Consider the following 27163-nt stretch of genomic DNA (forward strand, 5'->3'; position numbering starts at 1 on the left):
CTGCTGCTTCCCCCTGCTTGTGCTCTCTGTCAAAAAAAAAAAAAAAAAAGTCTTAAAAAAAAAACCCTCAGAAATATGCCAACCTGTGAAATTCATGGCAAAAATAATCAATGCTTTTTTTCGTTTAATTTCAAAACTGAAAAAAAGTTTTAAAAATACATCAGTATAGAAAATAAAAAAAAATGAAAGCATCCAAATATCCTTATCATAAGTGATTTAGAATATCCAGCTTCTAAAATACTATCAAGTATCAGAAAGTCCCTGTACATTTAGTTTTTTGGCACTATTATCATTGGAAGTGACATACAGAAAATGTTGAACTGTGCCTTGTTCACCCTTTTCTGGTAGAACCACTGCCTCACATTCTCTACTTCAACATACAGAATTAAGTGTCCACGACAACTACAGAGTAAGCAGCTTCTGCAAGAATTTGGAGGAGGAATAAAGATGTGGCTGTAGGTCACAGCTACTTGTGCTCCTTCTTTAAAATGCATATACAGGGCGCCTGGGTGGCTCAGTCGTTGAACGTCTGCCTTCGGCTCAGGTCATGATCCCAGGGTCCTGGGATCGAGTCCCACATCGGGCTCCCTGCTCGGCAGGAAGCCCGCTTCTCCCTCTCCGACTCCCCCTGCTTGTGTTCCTGCTCTCGCTATCTCTCTGTCAAATAAATAAATAAAATCTTAAAAAAAAAAGAAAAAAAATGCATATACATTCCAAGGGCATGAGTTTCAAACAGGCCATTTTACCCTTGAGCTCTGGTGGTTTTTATCTTTGGATGAAGAGAGTTAACTCTTCATCTGGTCACTACCTTGTATTCACTTAATGGCCAATCACGGGAAAAAAGTGAAAATGACTGGCTCATGTGACTGGATAGTTCAGGATTGACTTCAGACATAGCTGGATCCGGGTATCCAAATCCTGTCTGTCTGTCTGTCTGACTGTGGCTTCTGCTTTTACCTATGTTGCTTTCATTCTAAGGCTGATTCTTAAGTGGTGTCTGGATAAGACACCAATAGATCCAGTCCTAAATCTGTAACATTAGAAACTCTCACTGAAAAATGAGTATCTCTTTTTCTCTGGGCCCAGCAATGCTGATGTTTATTGGCTTTGATCGGATCAGCTAATCGTGTATTCACCCTTGAGACATTCACTAAGTTTGGGGAGATGCTGCACTCTCAAAGGCCAGGACTCGGTGATGTGCCCACCCCAAGAATCACAAAGTGAGGTCAACACCACCTGAACACAGGCTGAGTATGAGGGTGGTTGCTCAAAGGCAAATTTTGGTGCTAACACCAAAAGGAGGGATTGATACTAAGTATGCAAAACACTACTGAGCTTTAACCAGGGTGGTGAAAACAAAATAAAAATGAACAACAAAAAACCAAAGCAGATTCAAGAATGTTCCAAGGAGGAGCTAAATGGATTTGATAACATGAATAGGAGAAAGTAAAAATGATTGAGTTACATATTCACTGACTCACCGAAGGCCAGAGATATAGAAGAAGAAAAAAAATCTAATGAAGAAATTACACTCTGATTTAGAGCCAGGATCTTTCTGGGAAACAATCTGGAATAGAGACTAAATGGGTTATTGTGTTAGCCAGGGTTCTCCAGAGACATGAAAGAAGGTGTGTATAGATTGAGAGAGACGGAGAGAGACACACAGACAAACACACACAGATTTTTTAGGGAATTGGCTCACATGATTGTGGGGCTAAGTCCAAAACATGTAAAGAAGAGTTGATGCTGCAGCTCGAGTCTGAAAAGGCAGTCGAGAGGCAGAATTCGTTCTTCATTGGGGTTCATCAATATTTTTAAAACCTTCAATTGGTTGGATGATGCCCACTCACGTTACGGAAGGTAATCTGCTTAATTAAAAGTCTACTGAAGGGCGGCGCTTGGGTGGCTCAGGCGTTAAGTGTCTGCCTTTGGCTCAGGTCATGATCCCAGGGTCCTGGGATTGAGCCCCACATCGGGCTCCCTGCTCGGCAAGAAGCCTGCTTCTCCCTCTCCCACTCCCCCTGCTTGTGTTCCCTCTCTTGCTGTGTCTCTCTCTGTAAAAGAAATAAACCTTAAAAAAAAAAATTTAAAAAAAAAGTATACTGATGTATATGTTAATCACATCTAAAAAATACCTTCATAGCAAATCTAGAGTAATGTCTGATGAAAAACTGGATACCATCGTCTAACCGAGGTGCCACAGAAAATCAACCATCCGTCACCCACTTGAATTCTGAGTGATCTCCACACTGAGCCAGAAGGGAGTTTCCTTCTCAGTGCTCAAGCCAAACCCCAGACCAATTAAACCAGGTATCTGGGGGTGAGGCCCATATAAAGGTATTTTTTTGATGTTCCACAGGTTACTCCAGTGTGCTTCCAAGGTTGAGAACCACCGTTGTAGAGCCGTTTTTCAAGGATGGTTTCCAGACTAGCCACTTCAACCTCACCTACAAACCTTACCTACGAAGGTGATAGAAATGCTAATTCTCTGTCCCTCCTCCAGACCTACTAAATCAGAAACTGTGGGTTCAACCCTAGCCCTGCAGGCTGGGGTTTAACAAGCCCCTCAGGTGATTCTGATGCTTGCTCAAATTCGAGAACCACTGGTCTAGAGTTCTTCAATGACACAATGCTAACACGTGCAGGAGTGTTAACACTACACCTCCTCCACTCTCTAGTCTCTTAATCAGAAGAGCAGGTCTGTTAGTAAGTCTCCTTGGGTGAAAGAACTCATTAAGGTTTTCTTAAGTAATCGAGTGTTTGTTGCAAGGATATGTAATGAAAATTATGGAATCTTGACTTTGCATTGAGAGTGGGCATTTTCGAGATACAACAGATGTACGAATCTGACAGCAGCTCTGGGGACTCACTGACAGCTCGAGAGCTGTTGCCTCCCAAGTGTGTAGGTCTAGAACCCTAGCGTGCCTTAGCGATTCTGTCCTTTCATGTCCCCTTATACAAACCACCGAATTCTTTCTCCTCTATCTAGTCTAAAGTTTTGAGAGCATCTGATTGGCTCAATCTCTTTCACCACTTGGTGATGATGTTTCCTTAACATGTGCCCAACTTGTAAGCTTTGCTGGCCAAACTGGCTTCCCTTGGGCCAGGTCTCTTACCAAAGTCAACCAGTTGGGACCAGGGGAAAACAAAATGCAGAGTAAGAATCTCCTAGGGCCATTTCCCTACCTAAAGGTCTGAGGGCCCTAACATGGGCTGTGGGTATGTCACACAGTGGGAAGCTTGGTCTGTTAAGGATGTTTAGCTGTTCTCTGACCCTTAAATCTATGTGAAGTTCTTTGATACAAAAAGACATCGAGGACAAATTAAGCATTTATTCAACTATAACTTCTGGGGATGAGTTGGAAACTTTTACAGAAAAACTTTGGAAATGTTTTCCTTTCAATATTTGCTATAGGGAAGTCTTGTGGCCAAGTTTAGAAAAGCCATAAGCCATGTTATTTTGGAAAATCATCTTATTTGCATGCACCAGATTGTAGGGCCTATATTTTATGCAGAGTGCTCTTTGCATAGTCTCCTTCACTAAGGCATAAATGATGAAAGCATGTTGGTAATTTTAAAAACCTCATTTACCAAAAAACCAAAACAAACAAACAAAAAAACCCTCAAGTGATAGTTTTCTCCAGATCATCAGATTGGCCCTCCAGGCTCCATTTTAACAACTGATCTGGGGCGCTTGGGTGGCTCAGTAGGTTATGCATCCGACTCTTGATTTCGGCTCAGGTCATGATCTCAGGGTCATGAGATAGAGCCCTTTGTGGGGCTCCTTGTTCAGCTCAGAGTCAGCTTGAGAGTCTCTGTCTTTCCCTCTCCCTCTGCGCCCCCCTGCTGGTGGGAGGACTTACGCTCGTGCTCTCTCTCTCTCAAATAAAATCTTAATGAGACCTGATCTGATTTCACTATACTAAGCTGAACTGAAAAACGGGAAAGTTCAGTCCAAATCAAAATGGTAAACTAACCTCTGGGGAAGGCATGAGTTTGTTATTTAAAACCCTTAATGGGGCGCCTGGGTGGCTCAGTCGTTAAGCGTCTGCCTTCGGCTCAGGTCATGATCCCAGGGTCCTGGGATCGAGCCCCGCATCGGGCTCCCTGCTCCGCGGGAAGCCTGCTTCTCCCTCTCCCACTCCCCCTGCTTGTGTTCCCTCTTTTGCTGTCTCTCTGTCGAAATAAATAATTAAAAAAAAAAAAGTAACCCTAATGATGCCAGAATTCACTGAACATTCCTGAATAGTTTTACCTCTCAATGCCAAAATTAAATTTGTATTTCACCCAGAACCTTGTAGAACCCACTTACACGGTACCAGTGCTGCCACTATTACTTTATCTTAGGCCACTAAATAACCAATTTAAAAAAAAATAAGTAACTACTACCTTGAAGTCTAAATCATAAACTTGGGCTACCAGAATATAACCAAAATAAAAAAAACCAAAACTTAATGTGTATTTATCGAGTTGTTTAATGTAACTGATTGGTTGTTGATAACAAAGGGATACTTACAGAGCTAGTATTTACATTTTGAATCATTTCAGGTCTCCTTTTACAGGCCATATTCTTCTATCTTGATTTTACAGAAATTCTCTCAAAAGGACAAATATCCTGCAACTCTGACCCATGTCTAGTTTTTATATTATTTCATTAAAGAAAGATGTGCCCTCAGCTCAAAATGTCCCTCTGAAAAGAACTGAGTAAAAGAAGGATCATCCAGCATGTTTACAATGAAAGTCATGAGCCAAACTTTTGTGTTTTCATGCATTATGTGATGGAGTTGGGAGTATTGGAAGGTTTTGGCCATTTTAGCAGCATTTGTAAGCATTTTACTTTTAATAGGTCCATTTATCTTAAAACCATAGCTGAAGATTATGGCAACTCTTTAATAAAACAGTTGTTTGCTTGCAGTGATAGGAAATGAGAAAATTGAAGTTTTAAAATCATTAAGTGTCTCACAAAGAAATTTTTCACTCATGGCTTTAAGGGGAAAAAAAATTAATACATTTAGTTTAAGTGCCATTGATAGGGCTGTAATTAAATACTTTCAAACTGCACTTAAAGATGCAGTGTTACTAACTCAACTGAGTTAATGTTTTATCTGGTAAATCTCCTTTATCTTCTGGAAGTTAGATTATCTTGGTAAAATTAGTCAATCCTCACAACTATGCCATTACAAATAATCTATAGGTCGGGAGTATATATCCTACAGGAGTTTATTATGCCTTTCAAACTAAGTGTTCAATGGAGTGTTTGATGATTTTTAAGTAGATAAATGCATTATTTTTCCAAGTTTCTACACTTTATAAAAATAAGTGAAATCCAGAAGTACCCCTACATATTTTCATATCCTCACTCATATTCCAAAAAAACAAACCTGGTTGAGTCCTGCGGAGTGAGGCCTAAGAATGTTACAAAGAGAAACCATTCTACTTTACCAGGGTTCTTTAAAATACCCCACTTCAATGTAAATACTGGTGTTCACAGTTTAATTTAGAAGTGAAGAGATTAAGCATTAAGGAGTAGCAGCAGAGAGTTTATTTACATCAAAATACCAGCAGATGTCAGCAAAAACTAAGGCAGTGCCACATGACTTTGTACAAGGACCTTAAGCTATTTCTTTCAGGGTATCCGCGATGTAAACAGAAAATCTCGAATTACCTAAGTGCAGTCCTTTTAAGACCCCTCCGTTTTATACATTGTTACTTGACCTGGGAGGGGTGGGGTCTCAGTGGGATCTGCCTTTTCAGCGCAGCAACACCTCTTTCAAAGAACTGAACTGCCCAGATTTTGTCCAACGAAACTCACCTACAATGCTTTATATAACTACACTTCAGACAGCCATCCCCATTAAAAAACAAACATTTTTGTTTGTTTACAGAATACTCATATTACCTAGGCTCTGCAATATGTGTTTAGGGGTTCTGAGCATGGAATATTTGAGAGCTCATGAAAGCATTTTTCTGGAGAATTTTCTGTCAGGTGGTAGAACAGCTTGTTATACAGAAGTAGATATATCATTTTAAAAATAGAAGAATCAAGTATAATATTTCATCTTATACTTGTAAAAGAAATAGGAAAAAGATTACATGGGATGCCATTTACTTCAAATATACACATGCATTTTTATTTTAATGTTTGTGGCCAATACTGTGTAAGACCAATGTTTATGGCCTTACATTAACTTCTCCAGCAGGAGCCATATACAGCAGAAGTGTTCGTATTGCTTTTATTTCTGCTTGTTAGACTAATAGTATCCTAAAATAATTTAGCCACTTGGAACCATATTTATGCAAAATATAAAAAGAATCTAGATGATTTAACTGTATTCTGTATTTCTGTGATTCTATATTAAAAAACAGTAAGCGAACTCATGATGTAATTTTCCCAAAACACAGCTTTTATTATAGCATACTCTAAATTAGACATACCTCTCTCTGTAAACATCGTGCATGCTCATGAAAAGTGAGTGCTTCCTATTTAGGAAACAGGTATAATGAACAAATATAAGCAAAACTGTTCAAGAAATTTACCCTTGAAACTTAAATTATTACCATCTTTGAAAAAAACACAGAAATGTTTCACTAAGGAATGCTGAAATATAAACAATTTGAATTTTAAAGTCATTTATTCTTTTGAAAATATATTCCTGTTTTAAACAACAAAAAAAATCTAAGACTTAAATTTGTCCCTACGAATAGCTTAAGCAATATACTAAATCATACTTACTTAGAACCAACAAAAACATTGGCAGTAATGCAACTAATGTCTAATGAACCCAGAAGTTCAGATAAAATTGGGAGTCTGTGTATCCTCTATAACAAAATATTTCCTTAATTCAGAAAAAAAAAAAAATCTAGCATCTGATTTAAGTGTATAAAGCCAAAATATCTTTTTTGCCAGTGCTCTGTTGAAATGTGAATTAAATAACTGATACTGGGGTGCCTGGGTGGCTCAGTCATTAAGCGTCTGCCTTCGGCTCAGGTCATGGTCCCAGGGTCCTGGGATTGAGCCCTGCATTGGGCTCCCTGCTCGGCTGGAAGCCTGCTTCTCCCTCTGTCACTCCCCCTGCTTCTGTTCCTGATCTCTCTCTCTGTCAAATAAATAAATCTTTAAAAAAAAAAAAAAAGTATGATACTAACCATACTTCTGATAACTAGGCCAGTGACAAATGTAATTTAATGACAATTCCATGGTTCAAAATGGCATTCCATCAAAGTAAAACCTGTTAAACAGGTACCAGAAGTATACAGGAGTAAAAATAAACCTCTACTGGTCAATTTAATCAAACTGGTTGTATAAATTTCGTTTCAATAGCTAAAAAGTATTTCAAACTGCTAAAAGCTCATCTGATTAAACCAAAGTACTCTAATTTAGGGAAAACCAAGCAAAAACCTAGTTTAGTGGCAATGTCCTAGATGAACAATTTTAGACAAATAGGTAGCTGCTTAAAAAAAGCACTCTCATCCTCCAAACAGCACCCAAATTCCATAAATCCTGTACAAGATTCAATTTCCAAATAATTTATACTCTCTCTCAACCAGCGTTGCTCTAACGTTTTTTTCTCATTATTACTCCCTTAAAGCCTTTTTTAGGCTTCTTAATTCTAATCACCACCCATAAAACTTTAATACCACAGATACAATGTATCCCTGTTTATGTATTATATGTATATCCATGCTTTATACAAAGAATGAGATTTTTGCCATCAAAAACAAATTTTCACCAAGAATGTATGGTCTAAACAATGAAAGGTTTACAATACTAAAACTTTTTTTAAGGGTAAATCGCCAGATGAATTTTAGCATTTAGATACGCAGATTATTTCCAAAATACTTTTAACACTCGACCACCTAGTTTTATCAAAATTAATTTTTCCTGAAGTAGGTGGGCACTGTACTCAGCTACAGTCCTTGGCTTGCACAGTAATGCAGGACCATAAAAAATGGCCATTCAAAGCAATCTTAATAATCAATGGGGGAAAATGTTCTGTGACCTTTAAAAATCTGTCAAAATATTAAAAACTCGGTGTTATAAACAAAAGAAAACGAAAACATTGTAAAAAAGTATGTTAGTACACTGTAATTTAAATCAGAAACACGGCGAAAGTGTTATTCCACTGTAAAAAACTAACCATAAGGGGTTTGAACAGTGCTTGACTTTTTGTTAACTTAGGATACTAAGTAAGCATCTACTCTATGCCATGGCGAACTGTCATACTCAAGTTTGGATCAGCTTCCACCATTTTATCATTCATGCTTTCAATGTTGTAAAATAACTCTAATTGCCTTTAGTGTGAAGTTTTTACCATCACTTCCTCTGGGACCTACTCAGCCTTCTCGTCACAACCAGTTTCCCTTCCGCTTGCCTCCACAAGGCTCCCCTAGCTGTGTACTGAGACTCGCGGCAGCACCAACATTCCCGTCGGGGATTTCCTCCACAACTCCACTTACGTTCAGTTCAAGTCTCACGTCTAGCATTACCGTTTTTCCTTTCTTCATTCACTTTTATCTTTGTTGGTCAGTTCTTTTGATGATTTACTTTTGTAAAATGTCACATGGGTGACAAGGAGACAATACAACCACATGCTTTGCTGTCTGGGAGTGAACTGAATGACAGATGTGCAGTAACCAATCACTAGCAGAATCTGAGAGAAGTACTGTGATTGGTCCGTGACGATGAAGCACGTCTGCTACATAATGATTTGTGGACCAAAGGGCTAGCAGGGAAGTTTGTACTTTACCTAATGCTCACAGTATAGACCATGGTAACTGAAATTTGTGCTGTGCTAATGGAGGACTGCCTCTGCCTACTTGTTGACATTGACCCGGACAGGCTCAAAGCTGACTGCTGAGGAACAGCTCATCTAAATTTACATCAGATAATGAATCTTAAAAGCACCCTAAATGCAACATTAGTGCAGAGTGAGTGCATGCTGAGGTGGTTTTCAAATTCTTGTCATTTGGCAACCAACTTTAAAATGTATCTTAGGGTGACAGAGTTTTAGAAATAGAGAAGGGATATTTAAAGAGCCCATAATCTGATACCACAAATTATCCAGCGTGTTTGTTATGAATGATTTCTCCTCCTTCGATTTCGATTTGCTCATACAGCCACTTGCGGTCACAGCGGCATTCAGCTCCGCATTTGGTGGAACCACAGGCAGGACAAGCATAGAAACATCCTAAACAGTCTTCATCAAGGCAGTCACAAAGGTCCATTCCACTGAAAATCAGGAGACCCTGGCTATCATAGACCTTACTCTTTGCTGGTATCACTTGTCTGTAAAATAAAACACAGACGAATTACACCTCACAAACACGTTATTTTTGAATAGGTTATTGAAAATAAGGCAATGAAAACAAATTTAAGGAGGTGTACTATTTTGAATTAGGGATGACAGCCTGCAAAACTGGTACATAACTTACCAGACTCAAGCCTAATTAGCAGTAAATGAGCTCTGTGAGAAGAAGAGACTCATTCTAAAGTGTGGAGACAAATCCAAAAAGCCTGAATATGCCTCTAGAAGTCCATTTAAAAGTCAACTCAGTCCATTCCTTTACTATTTCCAAAAAATATATTTCTGTTTAAAATATTTTCCCCTTGCCTTAACAGCAACAACAGAGAACAGCAGCTTAATAGTGGTACATTTTGTTGGTTACCGATCTCTTTCTACTACCCTATTGGTTTTTATACTGCAATTAATCTGTTTCTTGTTCTTTAACGGACTCTAGCAAATCTGGCTTAAAAACAATTAAATGACCCAATGGAAACCTTAACAGATGGAATAAATGGCATATGTAGAAAATAATTCTGAATGATTATACTAACATTTCTTTGTCAACCTGTGCTTAAGAAATGTTCAATTTAAAAAGTCATATTCTAAACAATTTAGTTTTCTCATTCTGTTGACTGTACCATAACTGTTTCTACTTCAGACATGTAAAAAGATAAAAAGCAACCTTGAATTCTTCTAAGATTGACTTTTTGGATGCCACCCATAGAGGAATGACATACCAATTATATAATACTAATGTTTTTAAAGAATTGTTTTAAGTATAATATGCTTAAATTTTAATTCTCATGCCAAAAATGTTAACTTGTTCACTTCATTGACACTTTCTTAGAAATAAATTTATAGGGGCATCTGGGTGGCTCAGTCGGTTAAGCCTCTGCCTTCGGCTCAGGTCATGATCCCAGGGTCTTGGGATCAAGCCCCGCATCGGGCTCCCTGCTCGGCGGGGAGCCTGCTTCTCCCTCTCCCTCTGCCTGCCTCTCTGCCTACTTGTTCTCTCTCTCTCTGTCAAATAAATAAATGAAATCTTTAAAAAAAAAAAAAAAAAGAAGAAATTTTTAGAGTTGAAAGGAATGCCTTCATTTTATATGCAGTCTTTGGAGATTCTTACTAATTCCAGATTATCCAATTTAAAATACCCAGAAAATTCAAAACCTAAGATAGTGAAAACAATACAGATGTGAAGCAGCAAGTTAATACAAGTCTTAAGTGAACACAGCCTACCTGTCAGAACCAGCGGTTGCATTTTTTGTGAGCCTTCTTTTTTCTCTTTTACCAGTTTCTGGAGCAAATTCAGTTTGCTTTCCTGGGTTTGTAAATTGCAACGACCTCAAAGCTTTAGCAGTTCTTCCCTGAATAAAGGTAACAAATTATCAACTCAAATCTTGACAACAGACCATGAACAGATTAATATTTAACTTAATGTTAATCCAGATTATTCCTTAACCTGAAGGATGGTCTGGAATTCACAAAAAAGAAGAAAAAGGTTTTAGAGCCCAAGTGCAACAACATTTACACAGCCCTAGACAATATCCAAAGTTTATGGGTTAATTTAGTTGTAATATTTTCATTACCTAATTTTAGTCTCTGGCATATCAGGAGGGGCAACAAGCATGGTAAAAATGCAACAGCTCCTGCTAAGATGGCAGAAAAACTGTTGTATAACAGTTGTATAACAACGGCATAACGCTGAGATTCCTGGGGTGCCTGGCGGCGGAGTCTGTGACTCATGATCTTGGGGTTATGAGTTCGAGCCCTGTGTTGAGTGTGGAGATTACTTAAAAAAATATTAAATCTTTAAAAAAAAACAAAAACAAAAGTGATGTTTCTAATATGATCTTGAGTCCTGAAGGAAAGTTTCTATTATATATATTTTTAAAAGCAGGGAGGTAATATGGTTTTAAGTTCCGAAATAGTATTATCATCTTTTTAAAAAGCTTTGGTAAAACAAAATTTCGATGATTAAGGATTTAAGTTCATTATCTGGGAAAAAAGCAGTTTATGTGATATATTCCACGAGAGCAACAAATAAATGAAATGGAGAAAACATCTAAGTGACAGCAGCAAGTACCTAGTATGAACTGCAAGAGAACAGTGGGTCCTGGAGATATGCCTCTAAGGGGAGAACAAAAGGGAACCACTACATATAATTTAAAATTTTAATTATCTTTTAGTTTGGTTTATTAATATAATGAAAAGGAAGAAATTGAGAAAAATATCCCAGCACCAAGAATTATAAATTGGTTATAAATAGAAATTTTGAGAAGTGCTCCTTTGATATACTTGTCTTTGTTCTACACCAAAGACAGCTTTATGAAATCTCAATTTTTTTCTGATATAGTTAAATAATCTGAATGTAGGCATGTGAATAAGCGAGTTATAAATATTTAGTATTTACAATGTAAAAATATATGCTTTTTGACCACAGGGAGTTCTTAAATTAGCTGGATCATACCAAATAAGAACTCAGAGCTAGAAGCAAAGGAAACTCACAAGCATCTAAAAAACCCAAACAAGAATGGTTATTAGTGACAAAGGAGAAAGAAAGGTTGAAGAAACAATTATTGCAAGTCATTTCTCTGGTGTTCATTTTAAAGCAGTCATTTTTAAGTCCTTCATAAGAAAGGGGAATTCATTTTGCTATAAAGATCCTCACTGGTGGGCAGGTCTCATGGAGTTACTTTGGTATTAGAAAAGAAACTAAGATAACAATTAAGTCCTGGCTTTACCAGAATGTTCTGAAAGCCACTCCCAACATCTTAGCCCTAGGAATTACAGCTTGAGTCTTGGACATAGTATGTTATTCCTTTCTCAAGCATACTTTATCATCCAGTCTGGATATACAAAAATATTTAGAAACACCATTTATTTTCATCTCCCCAACTTTAATTACAATTAGTATAATAAATAATAATGTAAATATTTCTTTATAGTTCAACAAAACCTCACATTGTAGAAGTACACAGAAGAAAAAAATGACTGCTATACATACATCTGAATCAGGTTTTCTTCTCTGCCGGTCTTCAGAATCAACATCCACACTTCCATTGATTATCTGTGTACATTTTGGGCAAAGTTTCCAACCAGGTACAAGCTGTCTTCCAAATTTTGCACTCAGAAAAGTGGCATCATCTAAGTCAATTACATGCAAATTTTTTTTGGCTAGTTTTTTGTGTATGTTAAATGGGTCACAACATGACTTTTGCAAATCCTCAAATCTGTCAATGTAAATTTTTGCATGATGGAAGCAAATGGTATTGTTCCCAGAAAGTGTCATTCCAGTTCTAAGTTGAAGTAAAAGCATATCATTTGATGACAATTCTTGCAAAGTCTTGAAACCAGTGTGACGAGTGTAGTAGGTTTTATGGCACTCATTTGTGGTACGAAGCTGGACTCCAACTGAACATGGATCCATCACTCTAGATTCCAGCAAATTTCCCTTGTTTGATTTTGCCTAGGGATCTCGCTCTCTAGTAGGTCACGTGCTGATCGCCCTAGAGAAGACACTGAAGTCAGATTTGTGCCGCAAACTTTTTATCTGGGAAACTGAAAAAGCACTTTATAAACTTCAATATCTATTTAAAACAAAGAAACTCTTAGCATGCAAGGAGTAGAAAGACATTTACCAAAAGCTTACAATAAACATTATTTAATCATAAAACATTAGAAGCATTCCCTGTAAAGTTAGAACTACAAACGAATACTTGCCATTTAACACTACAGTAAAGCTTCCACTTAATACTGTATTAAAAGGTACAGGGATTGAGAAGTATTACTCAAAGATGATATAAATATCTACACAGAAAATACAAAAGGTTCAGCAGACTATTAAAACTAGTAAGATAATTCAACAATGATGCTAGAAACCTAAAACATTAAGAGACCTTACAAAATAAATCCTACAAAAGACATGCAAGACTTTTATGGAGAAAATCATCAAACAGAAATACAAAAAAGGTATCCTAAATAAATGTAGAAATTAATCATGGGAAATCTTACCGAGGTATATAAATTCTCTGGGAATTTATCTATAAATTCAGTACTATTCCAGTCAAATCCCAGCAGGTATTCCAACCACTCCCCCTTGGAATTTAGCATTTAGTTTACATGGAAGAGTAAAAATCCATGAAAGTCAAGATAGTCTTGAAGGAAAACAAAGTAAGATATTTGCTATAAAGCTGTTGTAATTAAAACAGTGTGGTATTTAGTACAGTAGTATAGACAAATATAGTATAGTATAGATCCAAGAAAAGATGAGGGCTTGGTGCAGTACAGGACATGTGATTTTATAAAATCAATGGGTAGTGCACATTAATGGGGAAAAGATTTAATAAACGATTAGAGGATAACTAGCTAACTACATCGAAAAAGACAGACTAAGATCTCTTTCTCACAAAAATCAACTCCAGATGGATTAAAGCATTAAACAAGAAAAGAAAAACTGTACTAATGTTTGTAAGAAAACATAGAAGACTCTGCAACATTGGGAAGAATTTCTCAAACAAGAAAGAACATATCAAAGAAACAAGAACATATCAAAGAACAAACAAGAATTTCTCAAACAAGAAAGCACATATCAAAGGAAAAGATGGATACATTATATGTCAAAATTAAACATTTCCTTATAACTCTAAAGGAGGAAAAACAGCCACACCTGAAAGGTGTGGTTAGGATTATTATCCCAAATATACATAAAGAATTCTGACATCTACAAATCAATTAGAAAATGACAAAGAACCCATTAGAAAACTAAGCAAATAGGGGCACCTGGGTGGCTCAATTGATTAATGGCTGCCTTCCGCTCAGGTCTCATGATCCCAGGGTCCTGGGATCCAGCCTCACATTGGGCTCCCTCTCCCTCTGCCCCTCCCCCTGCTCGTGCTCTCTCTCAAATAGATAAATAAAATCTAAAAAAAAACAAAAACAAAAAAACAACTAAGCAAATATAGATAGGCAATTCACAGAGGAAGAGAACAAAATAGCCAATAAACGCATGCAAAGATGTTCAACCTTTATAGTTATCAAAAAAAAAGAGGCAAACTAAATACCATTTCTCAAACATTTGCTTAGCAAAATTTTAAAAATCTGATAACCTAGGGTTGGTTAAAATGTGGCCAACTCTTACATGCTCCTTATACATTGGTAGGAATGTAAACTGCAACTGCTTTAGAGTGTTTTTGGCAATTTCTCACAAAGTTAAACAAGTCCACATCCCAGGACCTTGCACTTTCAGCTCTAGGTATTTGCCAAAAAAAATGTATGTCCGAAAAGAGCACAAGGATTTTTGTGCATTATATATATAAAGGACTTCGAGCATTTACGGTCTTTGACAGTGAAAAGTTAGAAATTATCTAATTTTAAGGATGAGAAACCATGGGTTACTCAGCAGGCACTCCTATAGGACAGTTAACCACACGAATTATATGAATCACCACGGACAAATCTTAAAGATAATCTTAAGAGAAAAAGTTGTAAAAGGATACATTTATGTAAAATTTTAAACACACAAAATAGGGGCACCTGGGTGGCTCAGTCGGTTAAGCGTCTGCCTTCGGCTCAGGTCATGATCCCAGGACCCCCCACATCGGGCTCCCTGCTCAGCAGGAAATCTGCTTCTCCCTCTCCCACTCCCCCTACTTGTGTTCCCTCTCTCGCTGTGCCTCTCTCTGTCAAATAAATAAACAAAATCTTAAAAAATAAACACACAAAATAGTGTACATGGTTTAGAGATGAAAATATGAATCATGCTAAAATATACATGAGTAAGAAATACCAAATTTGTGGCATACATACTTCTAAGGGGGAAGGAAACTTTTTAAAAAGAGATTTATGGAAGATTAAATTGAAGGCATGAACACAAGTGTTTTCATTATTACTGTACTTTCCATTTGAAAATTTTCATAAATATTTTTCAAAGCAAATACAAAAAGTTGGTTGAATTCTTAAGGAAAGAGTCAACAAATAAAAGTCACTAGGAAGAAAAAGTGTTGAAAATATATGTGAACCACTGAAATCTGGGTGGTGGCAGATGTTGAAATACCTAGGATTGTGCAATTTTGCAAGTGTTTTTATAAACTTTCCTCCATATTAAAAAAAAAAAAAACTGGTTAGAAAGCTTAGATACTTCCCAATGTTTTCTTCAGAGAAAAACCAGAATCATATAAAATCATATAAAAATATACAAGATGACTCTGGTCTCATGTAACAAAAAACTGAATAAATACATATCTGTTTTCAGTTAAAATACTAAATTTAAAAAGTTTAATAGAATACAATCTAAAGTTTAAAATGTCACTGAACATTTTAGCTTAAAATGTTTAAAAGCTAATTATGATGGAGCATATTTATATATTTTTATTCTATTTCAACCAACTTTTAAAATTTAACTTCCCAGTAATGGTGCCAAGTGCATCAGCTAAAATGGCTTGCATTATACAAATTAGATTTTTTTTTTTTTAACAGAAATGTGAGTTAAAATAAATGAAGGAATGGAAAAGAGGAAGCCAGAGATAGAGTCATAAAACAACAAATTATGCTCTACTGTACTTTAACAGATATGGGACACAAATCTGGCTCTGACTTTTCTTAACAGTCAACACAAGGAAAGAAACTTGATCAACAACCTCCTCAGCACATTACAGAAATTGCTAATGCTTATTCTCTCATTGATGCTTGATTCTTTATATTTGTAGGTAACTATCACAAAATTTGTAGCCACTAATCAGTGATTTTCTGAACATAAAATTATTTCTAAGCATTCAAAGACTTGGACTACCCTGACCATATTTAATAGAAGTATTTTGGAACTTAGAAAATTCATTTTAGAAATTGTCTGTCCATAGAATTAATATTTTTACCCATTAGGGAATTCTTTTCCTTGGCTACTGGGGCATCTGTTCCTTACTTACCTTTTATCTTTTTTTTTCATTCTCAACTTATTTTATTTAAGGCAAGCATTACCTTGATACAAAACCAAGGACATTCCAAAACAGGGAAAAAAAATTCCTCGTGAACATAGGCAAAAATTCATAAAAATAATTTAGTACATACAATCCAGCAATACATATAAAAAAATCACAACCATTGAAGTGTCATTAAAGAAACATGAAATACTTAGGAATAATTTTAACAAAACATGGAAGATCTGTACACTAAAATCTACAAAATTTGATATTTTAAAAGACCAAAATAAATGGGGAGATACCCCATGTTCATATATCGGAAGACACAAAATTGGTTAAATGTTCTCCTTAATTTATAGATTCAATGCAATCATAATCATAAATTAATAAACTTTACCTAAAAATTACATAGAAATGCAAAGGGACTTCCTATATCCAAAACAATCACAGAAAAGAACAAAGCTAGAAGGCCTTCCATTCCAATCAGAATGGACTTACTCTAATCAGGATGGTATGGAATTAAATATAAACCCAAAAGATATACCCCCATTTATATGCACAAGTCATTTCTAGTAAAGGTACAAAGCCAATCCTATGGGAAAAGGAAGTTTTTTTGACAAGTGGTTTTGAAGTAAGTAGATATTCATATGAGAAAAATGAATGCTGGCCAGTACCATACACTATAGATGAAAATCAAGATAGTTCATAGTCTTCAACACTAAAGCTAAACTAAAGACTTTTGGAGAAAACACTGGGGACCATATTTATGATGTTGTGTAGGCAAAGATTTCTCAGGACACAGCAATTACCATACAGAAAAAATGATGATAATTAGGTTTCATAAAGACTATTTTTATTCATCATAAGTCAAAATTTCAAATATTAAGGAAAGCCACATACTGAGAGAAAATATGCAAACAGTATTTATCAGCCAAATCCTTTCACCCAGATTATTAAAAAAACTACAACTCACCAACAGAAAAACCATTAACATTGGCAAAAGACTTAAGCAGACATTTCAAAGATACAGACAATAAATAGACAATATATGATAAACAACTGACAGCCGTTAAAAAGAATGAAATCTTGCCATTTGCAATGACATGGATGGAGCTTGAGTGTATTATGATAAGTGAAATAAGTCAGAGAAAGACAAATATCATATGATCTCACTCACATGTGGAATTTAAGAAAACAGATGAACATATGGGAAGGGGGAAAAGAAGAAAAAGGGAGAGGGAAACAAGCCATAAGAGATTCTTAATGGTAGAGAACAAGCTGAGGGTTGATGGAAGGAGGTGGGTGGGGGATGGGCTAGATGGGTGATGGGTATTAAGGAAGGCACTTGTTGTGATGAACACTGGGTGTTGTAAGTGATGAAGCACTGAATTCTACTCCAGAAACTGATACTGCACTCTAAATTCACTAAAATTTAAATAACAAAATGAAAATAAAAAAATATAAAAACAAGTATTACAGGGGCACCTGGGTGGCTCAGTCATTAAGGGTTTGCCTTCGGCTCAGGTCATGATCCCAGGGTTCTGGGACTGAGCCCTGCATAGGGTTTCCTGCTCAGCAGGGAACCTGCTTCTTCCTCTCCCACTCCCCCTGCTTGTGTTCCCTCTCTCGCTGTGTCTCTGCCAAATAAATAAATAAATAATCTTTAAAAAAAAATATTCCAGTGAATGTATAGTGGAATATCACTGGAATACTTAGTTCAATCTCTAAAGACCAAGTAAGCAATTGTTCATGTGTTTACTTTCCTTTTATCTTGTCTAAATTACTACATAGCTCATGAGAGTTTATTAGCAAAACTCTAAGTTGTGCCAGTGTACTTAGGTGATCTCCCTTAGGAGCTTGGAAATATGATTAAACTCCTATTAAATCACTTTTTTCTGATAGTATTTGCTTGGACATCTTCCATAATAGCATAAATTCTTTTATTAACCTTAAACCACTATGAACCTGAACTCCTAGTTGGAGAGTATAGTGTTAAATGTGTTTTTAATTTAACTTAGGCATGACCCTATTAGTCCTTGAAAACATCTTCTGGCAAACAGGTGCTTCCAACTATTTTGAGCTCCTGGCACACTTTTGAGTACTGTAATTTTTGGACGAACACTTGAAGGAATTAAACTGCTGCACAATACCATTTGTAAGCAGCCATCCCTCAGGTGTCACTGTTAGGGTAGATTCACTATTAGAGTTGCCAGATAAAATACAGTAGGCTTAGTTAAATATGAATCTTAGATAATGCATATATTTTAACTGTCCCAAATACGGCTAAAAAGTAATCTGTTATTTGTCTGAAATTCAAATTTAACTGGGCATCCTGTATTTTTATTTGCTAAATTTGGCAATCTCATTTACTATGCATTTTTTGCATCTTCCAGTAAGTAGAGATGTTTCTTTGGTACCAGCTTCACATTATGCCCCACTTCTTACTTGTTGCTAAAAGAAAGCTGAATTCCCCATTAATAAATTATAGGACCTGCTGTTTAAAATTAAAATGTCCTAACAGAAGATAAACTGCCTGCCAGTTACAGTAAAAAAATAAATTTTACACATTGATTAAAACTCAGTGGCACAACGGTACCAAATCATTTAAAACTGTCAAAGTAAAAATGTATACACCTGTGTTAATGAAGTTTTATTGCTTAAAGTCTTACATGAGTTTGTTTCCTGATCTACTATTACGCAGTTTGTTCATGCACGGCTAATGCAGGGCTAACGAAAAGTCAGGCTAGCTCAAGGAGCACAAAATTTCAGCCAGTGATCTTAAGTGGTTACTGCCTGCCTTCTAAAAATTACAGCCTCTGGTTGCTCCTCCCCTGTTGTATTACTCAATGTCCTTATTTCTGTCTTCCTTCCCTAAAGTTCTACTGTAGAGCTCTTTGGATCTGTTTCCCAGCAACTGTTTCTTTTGCTAGCTTTGGTCTGTGTTCTGGCAATGTGGCCCATGATTAATTTTTTTTTCTTCAAGTGACAGTCCAGTAGCTTCATGTTGCTCCCTTCACCTACGTGATGCAATGTTCTCCATGCAATGATGTAATGATTAATCTAGCACCTTCCTTAATTAACACAGTCAGAAATGCCCTACTATTCCCTGTCCACGAACCAGTACTGGCGTCAGCTGGGAACTTGTTAGAAAAGAGGAATCTCAGTAAGGACCCTAGACCTATTGAATCAGGATCCACATTTTTAAAAAAGATCTCCAGGTGATATGTAAGCATATTAGTTTGAGATCCACTGCTTTAGGTAATTCAATTAAGAGAACATTAACCAAGCATCTTATATATTTATAAAGCATATTAAAAAAAAAAAAGGAAAATACACTCAAACATGAACTTGCCTTCCAGGAAGTCTGACATTTAGGGAAGATTATGAAGGGAGGGGAGTCATAAATTTGATAAAAACAGATGTATACAGCACTATGCATTGTTGAAAGCACAGCTATCAAGGTTTTCACTTCTGATTATGAGAGTTCTGTGCCTTCCACTGCTAGTTTACTGCTGACAACTGTAGATAATGGTTAGCAATGCAAATACAATTCTTGTCTATATTCTTGTAACTTCTGTCTAGTGGAGATTCAGTGGACTCCCTGGCCTACTGTAGAAGACCATTTTGCCTCCATGTGCTCATTTATTTTAATATTCCTGATCAATAAATGTTTTGTTCTTTTGTCATTTGAACTGGTTATAACATCTTACCAGTTCCCTCATTAGTAAGGGAAACAAAAACTGTGTTCATAATCTTATATCTGTGTGACAGTCATGATTTTAATTCCGCCCCTTTTGTGGAACTTTGTGTATGAGTGTGTGGAATATTCTTTTAGACATAGGAAGAGATTATTTGCTCTAGCCAATCACTTTAACCAGTATATCTAGTATTCATCGTGGAAGAAAAAAAAAAAAGTACTGCTTTCAAATGGATAAGAAGAAAACCAGTAACAAATGAAAAACCTTAAATGTGTTCATTTAGACCTGATTTAGTTCTTTTGCCCCACCTTTGGGAAGATTTTACTATGATACAAATGAGATCCAGGTCTTCAAGTACTTTTAAACTACACCTAGTGAAGGATTTACAAATACTAACACAATTTCTCAAGGGTCACTGAGTCTCCTAAGGCCTTCCTGTAGAGGTCTGGATGAATTTTATTTGTAAACTTATTTTCCATTTCAAATAGTAAAAATGCCTTTTGAGAAGTTGAATTTTTCCTGATTCTTTGAGAGTCATGGTTAAAAAAATCCTCCCATTCCTCTCCTAATGGCTTCTACAAGACTCTGAGGATACCCCCTTGTTTACCTATGACTAGGAAAGATAAAGGCTCTCCAAATTCCTATTCTTTGCCTCACTTATAAATTTGTGAATCTTTCTTAAAGATTTACTCATTTATTTCAGAAAGAAAGAAAGGAGAGGGAGATAGGGAGATAGAGCGCTAGCGCGCGCAGGCAAACATACACAGGCCAGTAGCGGTAGGAACAGAGGGAGTGGGGAAACCGACTCCCCGCTGAGCGGGGAGGCCAACGTGGAGCTCCAGGCTCAATCTCACAACCCAGAGATCATGACCTGAGCAGAAACCAAGAGTCTGTAGCTCAACCGACTGAACCACCAAGGTACCCCTATAAATTTGTGAATCTTAACTGCATGGTCAAAAGTGACCAACTGGAACAAAAATGTCTGTTAGCTATATTTTAAGTTTCTGTCCTTCCCCCCAGGTTCCAGAACTTTGGCCCACCCTCAGCCAGAGCCCACAACTCCTCCAGAGAACAGGCTGGCCTCAGGGTAAAACACTCTGGAATCTACAATCAAATCAAGGAGTCTGTTCTAGCATCCTTTACTCCTCCCTTGAAATGCTGGTAGATCTTTTGGTCAGAGAATTCTCTCCATTGCAATAGTTCCTTTTCCCTTATTGCCATAAACCTTTCAAATAAAGTCTCTCTTTACTAACTCTGGATTTTTTTTATTTGAAAAATCCCTAAAAATTTTTGGCATCTTGGGCTTTCTTTTGCTTTAGGGTTGCCAACATTTTATTCAGTGCCTACATATAGTACATTTTGTGATTCTAAAATTAACATTTAATATTCTTATAGCACTACTAGAAGAGTCAAAAGACAATGAAATAAGTGTAGATAGATTAGACCCCTTCTTTTCCTTCTATCACCTTAGGCAGTAAGCAAAATTATTTGCTCCTTGTATGATTTGAACACTGCAAGCTCAAGAAACAAGTTTTTTTAATTGAGGTGTAATTTACATATAACATTAGTTTCAGGTGTACAAGGTAATGATTTGACATTCGTATTATTGTGAAAGATCACAACAATGAGTCTAGTTAACATCCATCACCACATGGTTACAATTTTTTCTTGTGATGAGAACTTTTAAGATTTACTTCCTTAGCAACTTTCGAATATGCAAGTGTTATTAACTATTGTCACCATGCTGTACATTACATCCGCATTACTTATTTTATAACTGGAAGTTTGTACCTTTTGACCCCTTTCTGCCATTTTGTCCATTCCCCCACGTCTGGCAACCACCAATCTGTTCTCTGTATCTATGAATTTTTTTTTTTTAATTATTTAAAATTTATACATGTAGGGGCGCCTGGGTAGCTCAGTGGGTTAAGCGTCTGCCTTGGGCTCAGGTCATGATCTCAGGGTCCTGGGATTGAGCCCAGCGTCAGGCTCCCTGCTCAGAGAGGAGTCTGCTTCTCCCTCTCCCTCTGCCCCTCCCCTCGCTTGCGCACTCTTTCTCTCTCACTCTCTCATATAAATAAATAAAAATCTTAAAAAAATTTTTACATTTAGATTCTATGGAATAAGCTTTTAAGCATTATCACTTGCTATCCATTACCAAACTCTAAGGTAGGCAGGCTAGATGTAGCTGAGCAAGCTCATACAAGGAAATGACACTAGCAAGCTTTCCTAGTAACACAAGGTCTAGGACATTACCACAGGGCTCCTACAGGAATTAAAGCAGGACACCACAGCCATCACTGCCACTAACAAAATAGCAGACGAAGGTAGGGATTACGCAAGGAGAATTTTTTTTTCTTTCTAAAATTTAGAGGGAAATTTCCCAAAATATTTTCCAATACGTTGGTTTCCCTTAATACAGCTTTTCCAGTCTGCTAATTAGTGGGAAAAAGTAGCATTAGGAGGAAATTTAGCCAAACAAGAAATTTACTGAATTTTTAGGTTGAGTCTTTCTCTTTCATGACAAATGCCTTTTTTCTTTTGGGGGGGAGGGGGGGTCTTAGAAATTTACAAGGCATTTTCCCAGATTCTCTCTTATTTAATGAAAAAAAAAATCATCTGCACTTTATAAATCAGCAGTTTTGGTCATAGGCATACAAGTCATGCCTCTTGCAACTGTCAACTTTTTGTACCCATTATCATCAAATACTAACTACTTGCACTACAAGTGAATGGACAGTAACAGGAGGATTAAAGAGCCAAATGAGATAGTCCTTAATCCTTAAGTCAGGCCCAACAGGAAAAGTAAAGAACTTAAAACCAAAACACAGTCAATAGTACCATTTAAAATATTTGGTTAAAGTGCCTGTAGTTAGTAAGTGCCAGGTACAGTACTAAGAACAAACATCATCTCATTAATCTTGACAACAGTGAAGTATTATCACCCCATTTACAGATGATGAAACTAAAACTTAGAGCTCTAGTTACCAAGCCTAGCACAGAGCCTATTACAACATTCAAGTTCTTGCTTAATGGAGAAAAAAAAACCCACAAAAACTAATTTTACTTCATATGAAGAATCCCTCTTAATTAGGCCCTAATGATTTACTCTAGGTTTACCTAATGTACTCCCCTCAGATTCTTTAATGCTTTGTCTAGCATACTTTTAGATCATTTGGGGAACAATTTAGCAAACATCAGGCTTCCAAATTTGCAATTTGTCTCCAGTCCTCTAGTCCTTAAAGGCCAAAGAGAACTGAAGTGGGATTTCAACAACTGGAGAGACTGTTTCCAGACCAAGAAGAATGAGCAAAGTTCTCTTTATTCTACCTGATTCTGGATGTGGCCCAACCTGTCAAACAATACTTAACACTATAGTTGTTAAGTGATTGTGAAACTGAACTCTGTATCATTCTGTTGAAAATACTTTCATCTCTTCCTAAAAAACAGAGTGTGGACTCTCTAACATGGCATTATTTGTTCAAATGCCACATACTCCAGGCCAAACTACACACCCTGCAAAGGCCTTTTACACTTTAAGCCTTTATATTGTCCTCCTGCTTGGAAAGCCCATGGCCCTTTCTGTGCCAGGCAATGCTATTTTTCAGTGTCTTCACCTATCTGGTGTGCCTTACCCAGATACTATTATTATAGGTCCTTCTTCCTCTGGGTCTGCAGAACAATTTAACAGTGCATTAAAATTTTTTCTCTATTCTCAGCTGTGGGAAAGCAGGAGCTATATGGTTTTATTTTCTGCATCACCTAAGGCAAAAGAGGAACTTCAGGGACTTCCCTTTTCATAGTACCATCACAGGTTTTTTTTGTTCTTGTTAGTTTTTCAGTAATATATTAAGCTCTGTGAGGACAAGAAACCACCTAGTTCCTGTTTTACAGTTGTGGTTTCTCTAGCTTCAATACTAGCACTTTGTGAACGTGTTTTGAATACACGTTCGTAAACTGCCACAATCTCACACCAAGGAGGATGAATCTCTCCAAATCAGGGTGACTAGGTCCACAGGATGCTGCAATTATTCCCACCCCAACAGCATGGTGGTCACAAGCATAAACGCCCCTAGCTGACAGCCACATCGTAACGTTTCAAGCTACCAGCTACGTCCAAGGATCATTTACTATGTTCATCCTACTGGGATGGAAAAAATGAATACTGATCGGCCTCCGGCCTCAACCAAACAGCTAGGGCTGGGAGGATGCTCATTAAAAAATAAAAAAACGAAACTGGAGGGATATAAGCTACGGACTAGGTTCAAGGCCATCATCACCCTCTTGTAAACAGTACAAGCCTAAATCATAGCTTTGAGGGCTGCAGGTCTCCCGAAAAGAGGCGACAACCCAAGGAGAACACAGATGCGACAGAAACTATGCTGGGTCCTGACACAAGGGGCCCGCAGATGAACTGGGGGAGGCCGGAGACTGCGGGGTGGCAGGCTGCTGGAGGCCTCAGCCAGCAACTGGAAGTCCCTCTCACGTGTCTGGGCCTCCTCTCCCACCTCTCCTTAGAGACCTCCGTGAACCGGTCCTGTCTCCCCCTCTCACCCAAGGGCCTGTCTCCACACTCGCGCCCTTCCCAGAGCCTCCCCCCGGTCCCTCCCACCTTAGCTCGCGCTCTCCTCTGCGGAGTTTGGGCTGCACCCGCATCCACGTACAGCAGACTTGACTGCCAGCGTTTCCTCTCCTCCCCGCGCTACCACTGAGAGGACGGCGGATGAGGGCTAGAGAGGCTTAGCGTTACCATAAAGAGACATGCAGGAGAAGCCTAGAGCGATCTAAACCTGGCCTGCCTCCCGGGCCGAAAGGGCGGGGCGGCGTTAATTGGCGGACGATGCAACGTGAGGCAATGGTTGTTTTAGAAGCTAGCTCAATTTTGCTGTCTGTTCTCTGAGGTTAGGGAATTGGGAGCTCCCTGGGACCATTTCTTACAAGATACAGGTTCAGCCGACTTAGATTGTGTTCGCAAATCTCTGCGCCTGTGCGTGAGGCCAAATTTTTGCACCCCACTCCTCTAATCCCTGGAGAAGTGAATGAGTTACAAGAATCTCTGGAACAGACTGTTTATTTATGGTCTCACGTTTCATGTGATTTCTTTTGTTCAAGCGAAATCTATTCCAAAATGCATCTCTTTTATTTTAAGCTATAAAAATAGCAATGTTTATTACTTCAAGTAAAATGTAGGCTCCAGGAAGATGCTTGTAAATTTTCTGAGGGAAGAAACAGTGTATTTCTTGTACCCTTATTTTCTGCCACAGTTTAGGAGCTCAGTTTTTAAAGTGGATTTTATTCATCTAGAGTCTTTGAGAGCTTGTGATCTCTTAGACTGAAGGGTCTCAGCCTTCAACGATTTTCAGGTGTGCGGGGGGGACACCTAAACTATGGTTTTTTTGACCAGCCAAGTGAAAAATGTGAGATGGGGAAATAAGGCATACCAATACCCCAGCTTGCTAGTAATATGAAACACACCACTGTAGGTTGTTTTAATGCAGTGAGCCTATCTATAGTCCTTCTTGCCACTTCCATTCTGCTCTGCAACCAGGCAGGCTTTTGCTGCTCACTAAAATCAAGTCAGTCTTAGAACTAGGGAATGGGAGAAAGGCAAAAACAAGGGACAATCCCCTCAGCTGTGTCTGCAGGAGGTCACATTCAGTCGTTCTTTTGTTACTTTGTGGTTGGTACTTTGCTAAGAAATAATAAAACAAAAAGAATAAAATTTACCCCTGCTTTGAAAGAATTCACAGACTAGTGAGAGACAGAGGAGTAAACAGTGTGGTGTGATAAATGCCATAATAGAAACACAAGGATATGAGCAGGATAAAATGAGAGGCATGAAAGCAGGGGCATTCAGGGGGGAGATTAATGCTTGAATTGAGCTGTCATATGGAAAAATAACTGGATACACTGGTGGCCTCCAAGTATACTACTAGTTAAGCTATCCTAGAGGTAATGAAACAGAAGGCTCACAGAACAAATTAAGATGCTTGAATAACCTGGTTTATTGAATCAATTTAAATACCCAGTGAGAAGCAAGGGAAATAATTGGAGTAAGTTGATACTCTTAGGATAGGGTGCAAGCAAGTGGAAGGACAACATCACCTAAATCATGAGTTATGTAATATTCATATGTTCTGTCTGCCACATCAGCGTTTTCCACTGATGATATGCTTATAAGGACTAGAGTTGAGCTTATAGCAAGGAGACCCACAGGTGGAAAGTGCTTTGGGCCAGTGGCACAGCCTGCTCTGTTGGCTATGCAGGGAAACATGCCTGGCCACAACCAGAGCCTGCTAGTTAGTTTGATGAACAGACCACTGATTTTATTTGTATTTCTTGGATGGAGCACATACATATGAGACTATATGAGGTGTCATGGGTAGCTAATTTAGGGCTGACAAAACTTTCAGCCCAGAGATGGCAGTTATTCATACCTTAGTTTTTCTATCCCTTTTTGACTATAAATGACCCTCTTCCATCATATTTTTTATTTAACTTTGGCATGCCTTATAGTTTACTAACTTACTATGTATATTTAACACAATTCTGCCTATGTTTCACAAAGTACATAGTTACTCATACTCTCTATATAAAACATCCTAGGAGTTTTGCATTTATCTCATAAGCTACTAGTGTACTTAACACTTCTTCTAACACTTCTGACTTTCTTCCATCCTTAAGGAAACTGCAAGGAATTCAGTATAGTTGGAGTGGGAAGCTGGAGAGGTAAGTAGACAGATAGTACCCTTTTTGGGGCATAAAAAATTAAAGAAAAAAAAGAAAAAAAAACAGGGTTACCAGAGGGGAAGTGGGTGGGGGGATGGGTGAAATAGGTAAAGGAGATTAAGAGCACACTTATCAAGAGGAGCACTGAGTAATGTACAGAACTGTTGAATCACTAATTGTACACCTGAAACTAATATGACACAGTATGTTAACTATATTGGAATTAAAAAATTTTAAAAAGTGAAAAAAAAATACTAGATTTTATACTGAAGAAAACTATAAAACTATAAGGAGAGTGGAAAATAGGGAAGAGGTCCACTCCTGGGCAGGAGGGCCAGGTGGAATCTCTTGCCCTAATGCAGGTGATTAATAATGAGGACCTCCGTCAACTAATGCAGTGGCTCTATGGGGTTAGAGGTGATTTCCCCACCCCCCCCCCAAGACATTTGGTAATGTTTGGAGAGAATTTTGGTTGTTCAAAGTAGGGGGTGCTACTGATAACTACTGGGGTAAGGATAGGGAAACTTCTAAACAT

General features: G+C 37.6%; 1 protein-coding gene across 1 annotated transcript; it reads right to left on the reverse strand.

Annotated features, from left to right (window-relative positions):
- Positions 1–5519: 5519 nt before the first annotated feature.
- Positions 5520–24635, reverse strand: ARL14EP (ARF like GTPase 14 effector protein). Its single transcript, XM_031022222.2, has 4 exons — positions 24512–24635; positions 12292–12793; positions 10524–10651; positions 5520–9286 (listed from the first exon to the last, which is right to left on the reverse strand). The coding sequence occupies exons 2-4, from the start codon at positions 12712–12714 to the stop codon at positions 9058–9060; spliced, it is 780 nt and encodes a 259-aa protein (XP_030878082.1). The 5' UTR covers positions 12715–12793; positions 24512–24635; the 3' UTR covers positions 5520–9057.
- Between the last annotated feature and the right edge of the window lie 2528 nt (positions 24636–27163).

The sequence above is a fragment of the Leptonychotes weddellii genome, chromosome 11, assembly GCF_054177405.1.
Source record: "Leptonychotes weddellii isolate Sample4059 chromosome 11, ASM5417740v2, whole genome shotgun sequence".
In the NCBI taxonomy this organism is placed as follows: domain Eukaryota; kingdom Metazoa; phylum Chordata; class Mammalia; order Carnivora; family Phocidae; genus Leptonychotes; species Leptonychotes weddellii.

Coding starts and splice junctions, on each gene's coding strand:
- ARL14EP (XM_031022222.2), bottom strand. CDS start 12,714: ATGGATCCATGTTCAGTTGGAGTCCAGCTTCGTACCACAAATGAGTGC. Junction 10,652..12,291: donor GAAGAAAACCTGATTCAGAT/GTATGTATAGCA, acceptor ACCTTTATTCAG/GGAAGAACTGCTAAAGCTTT. Junction 9,287..10,523: donor GCAACCGCTGGTTCTGACAG/GTAGGCTGTGTT, acceptor TTTATTTTACAG/ACAAGTGATACCAGCAAAGA.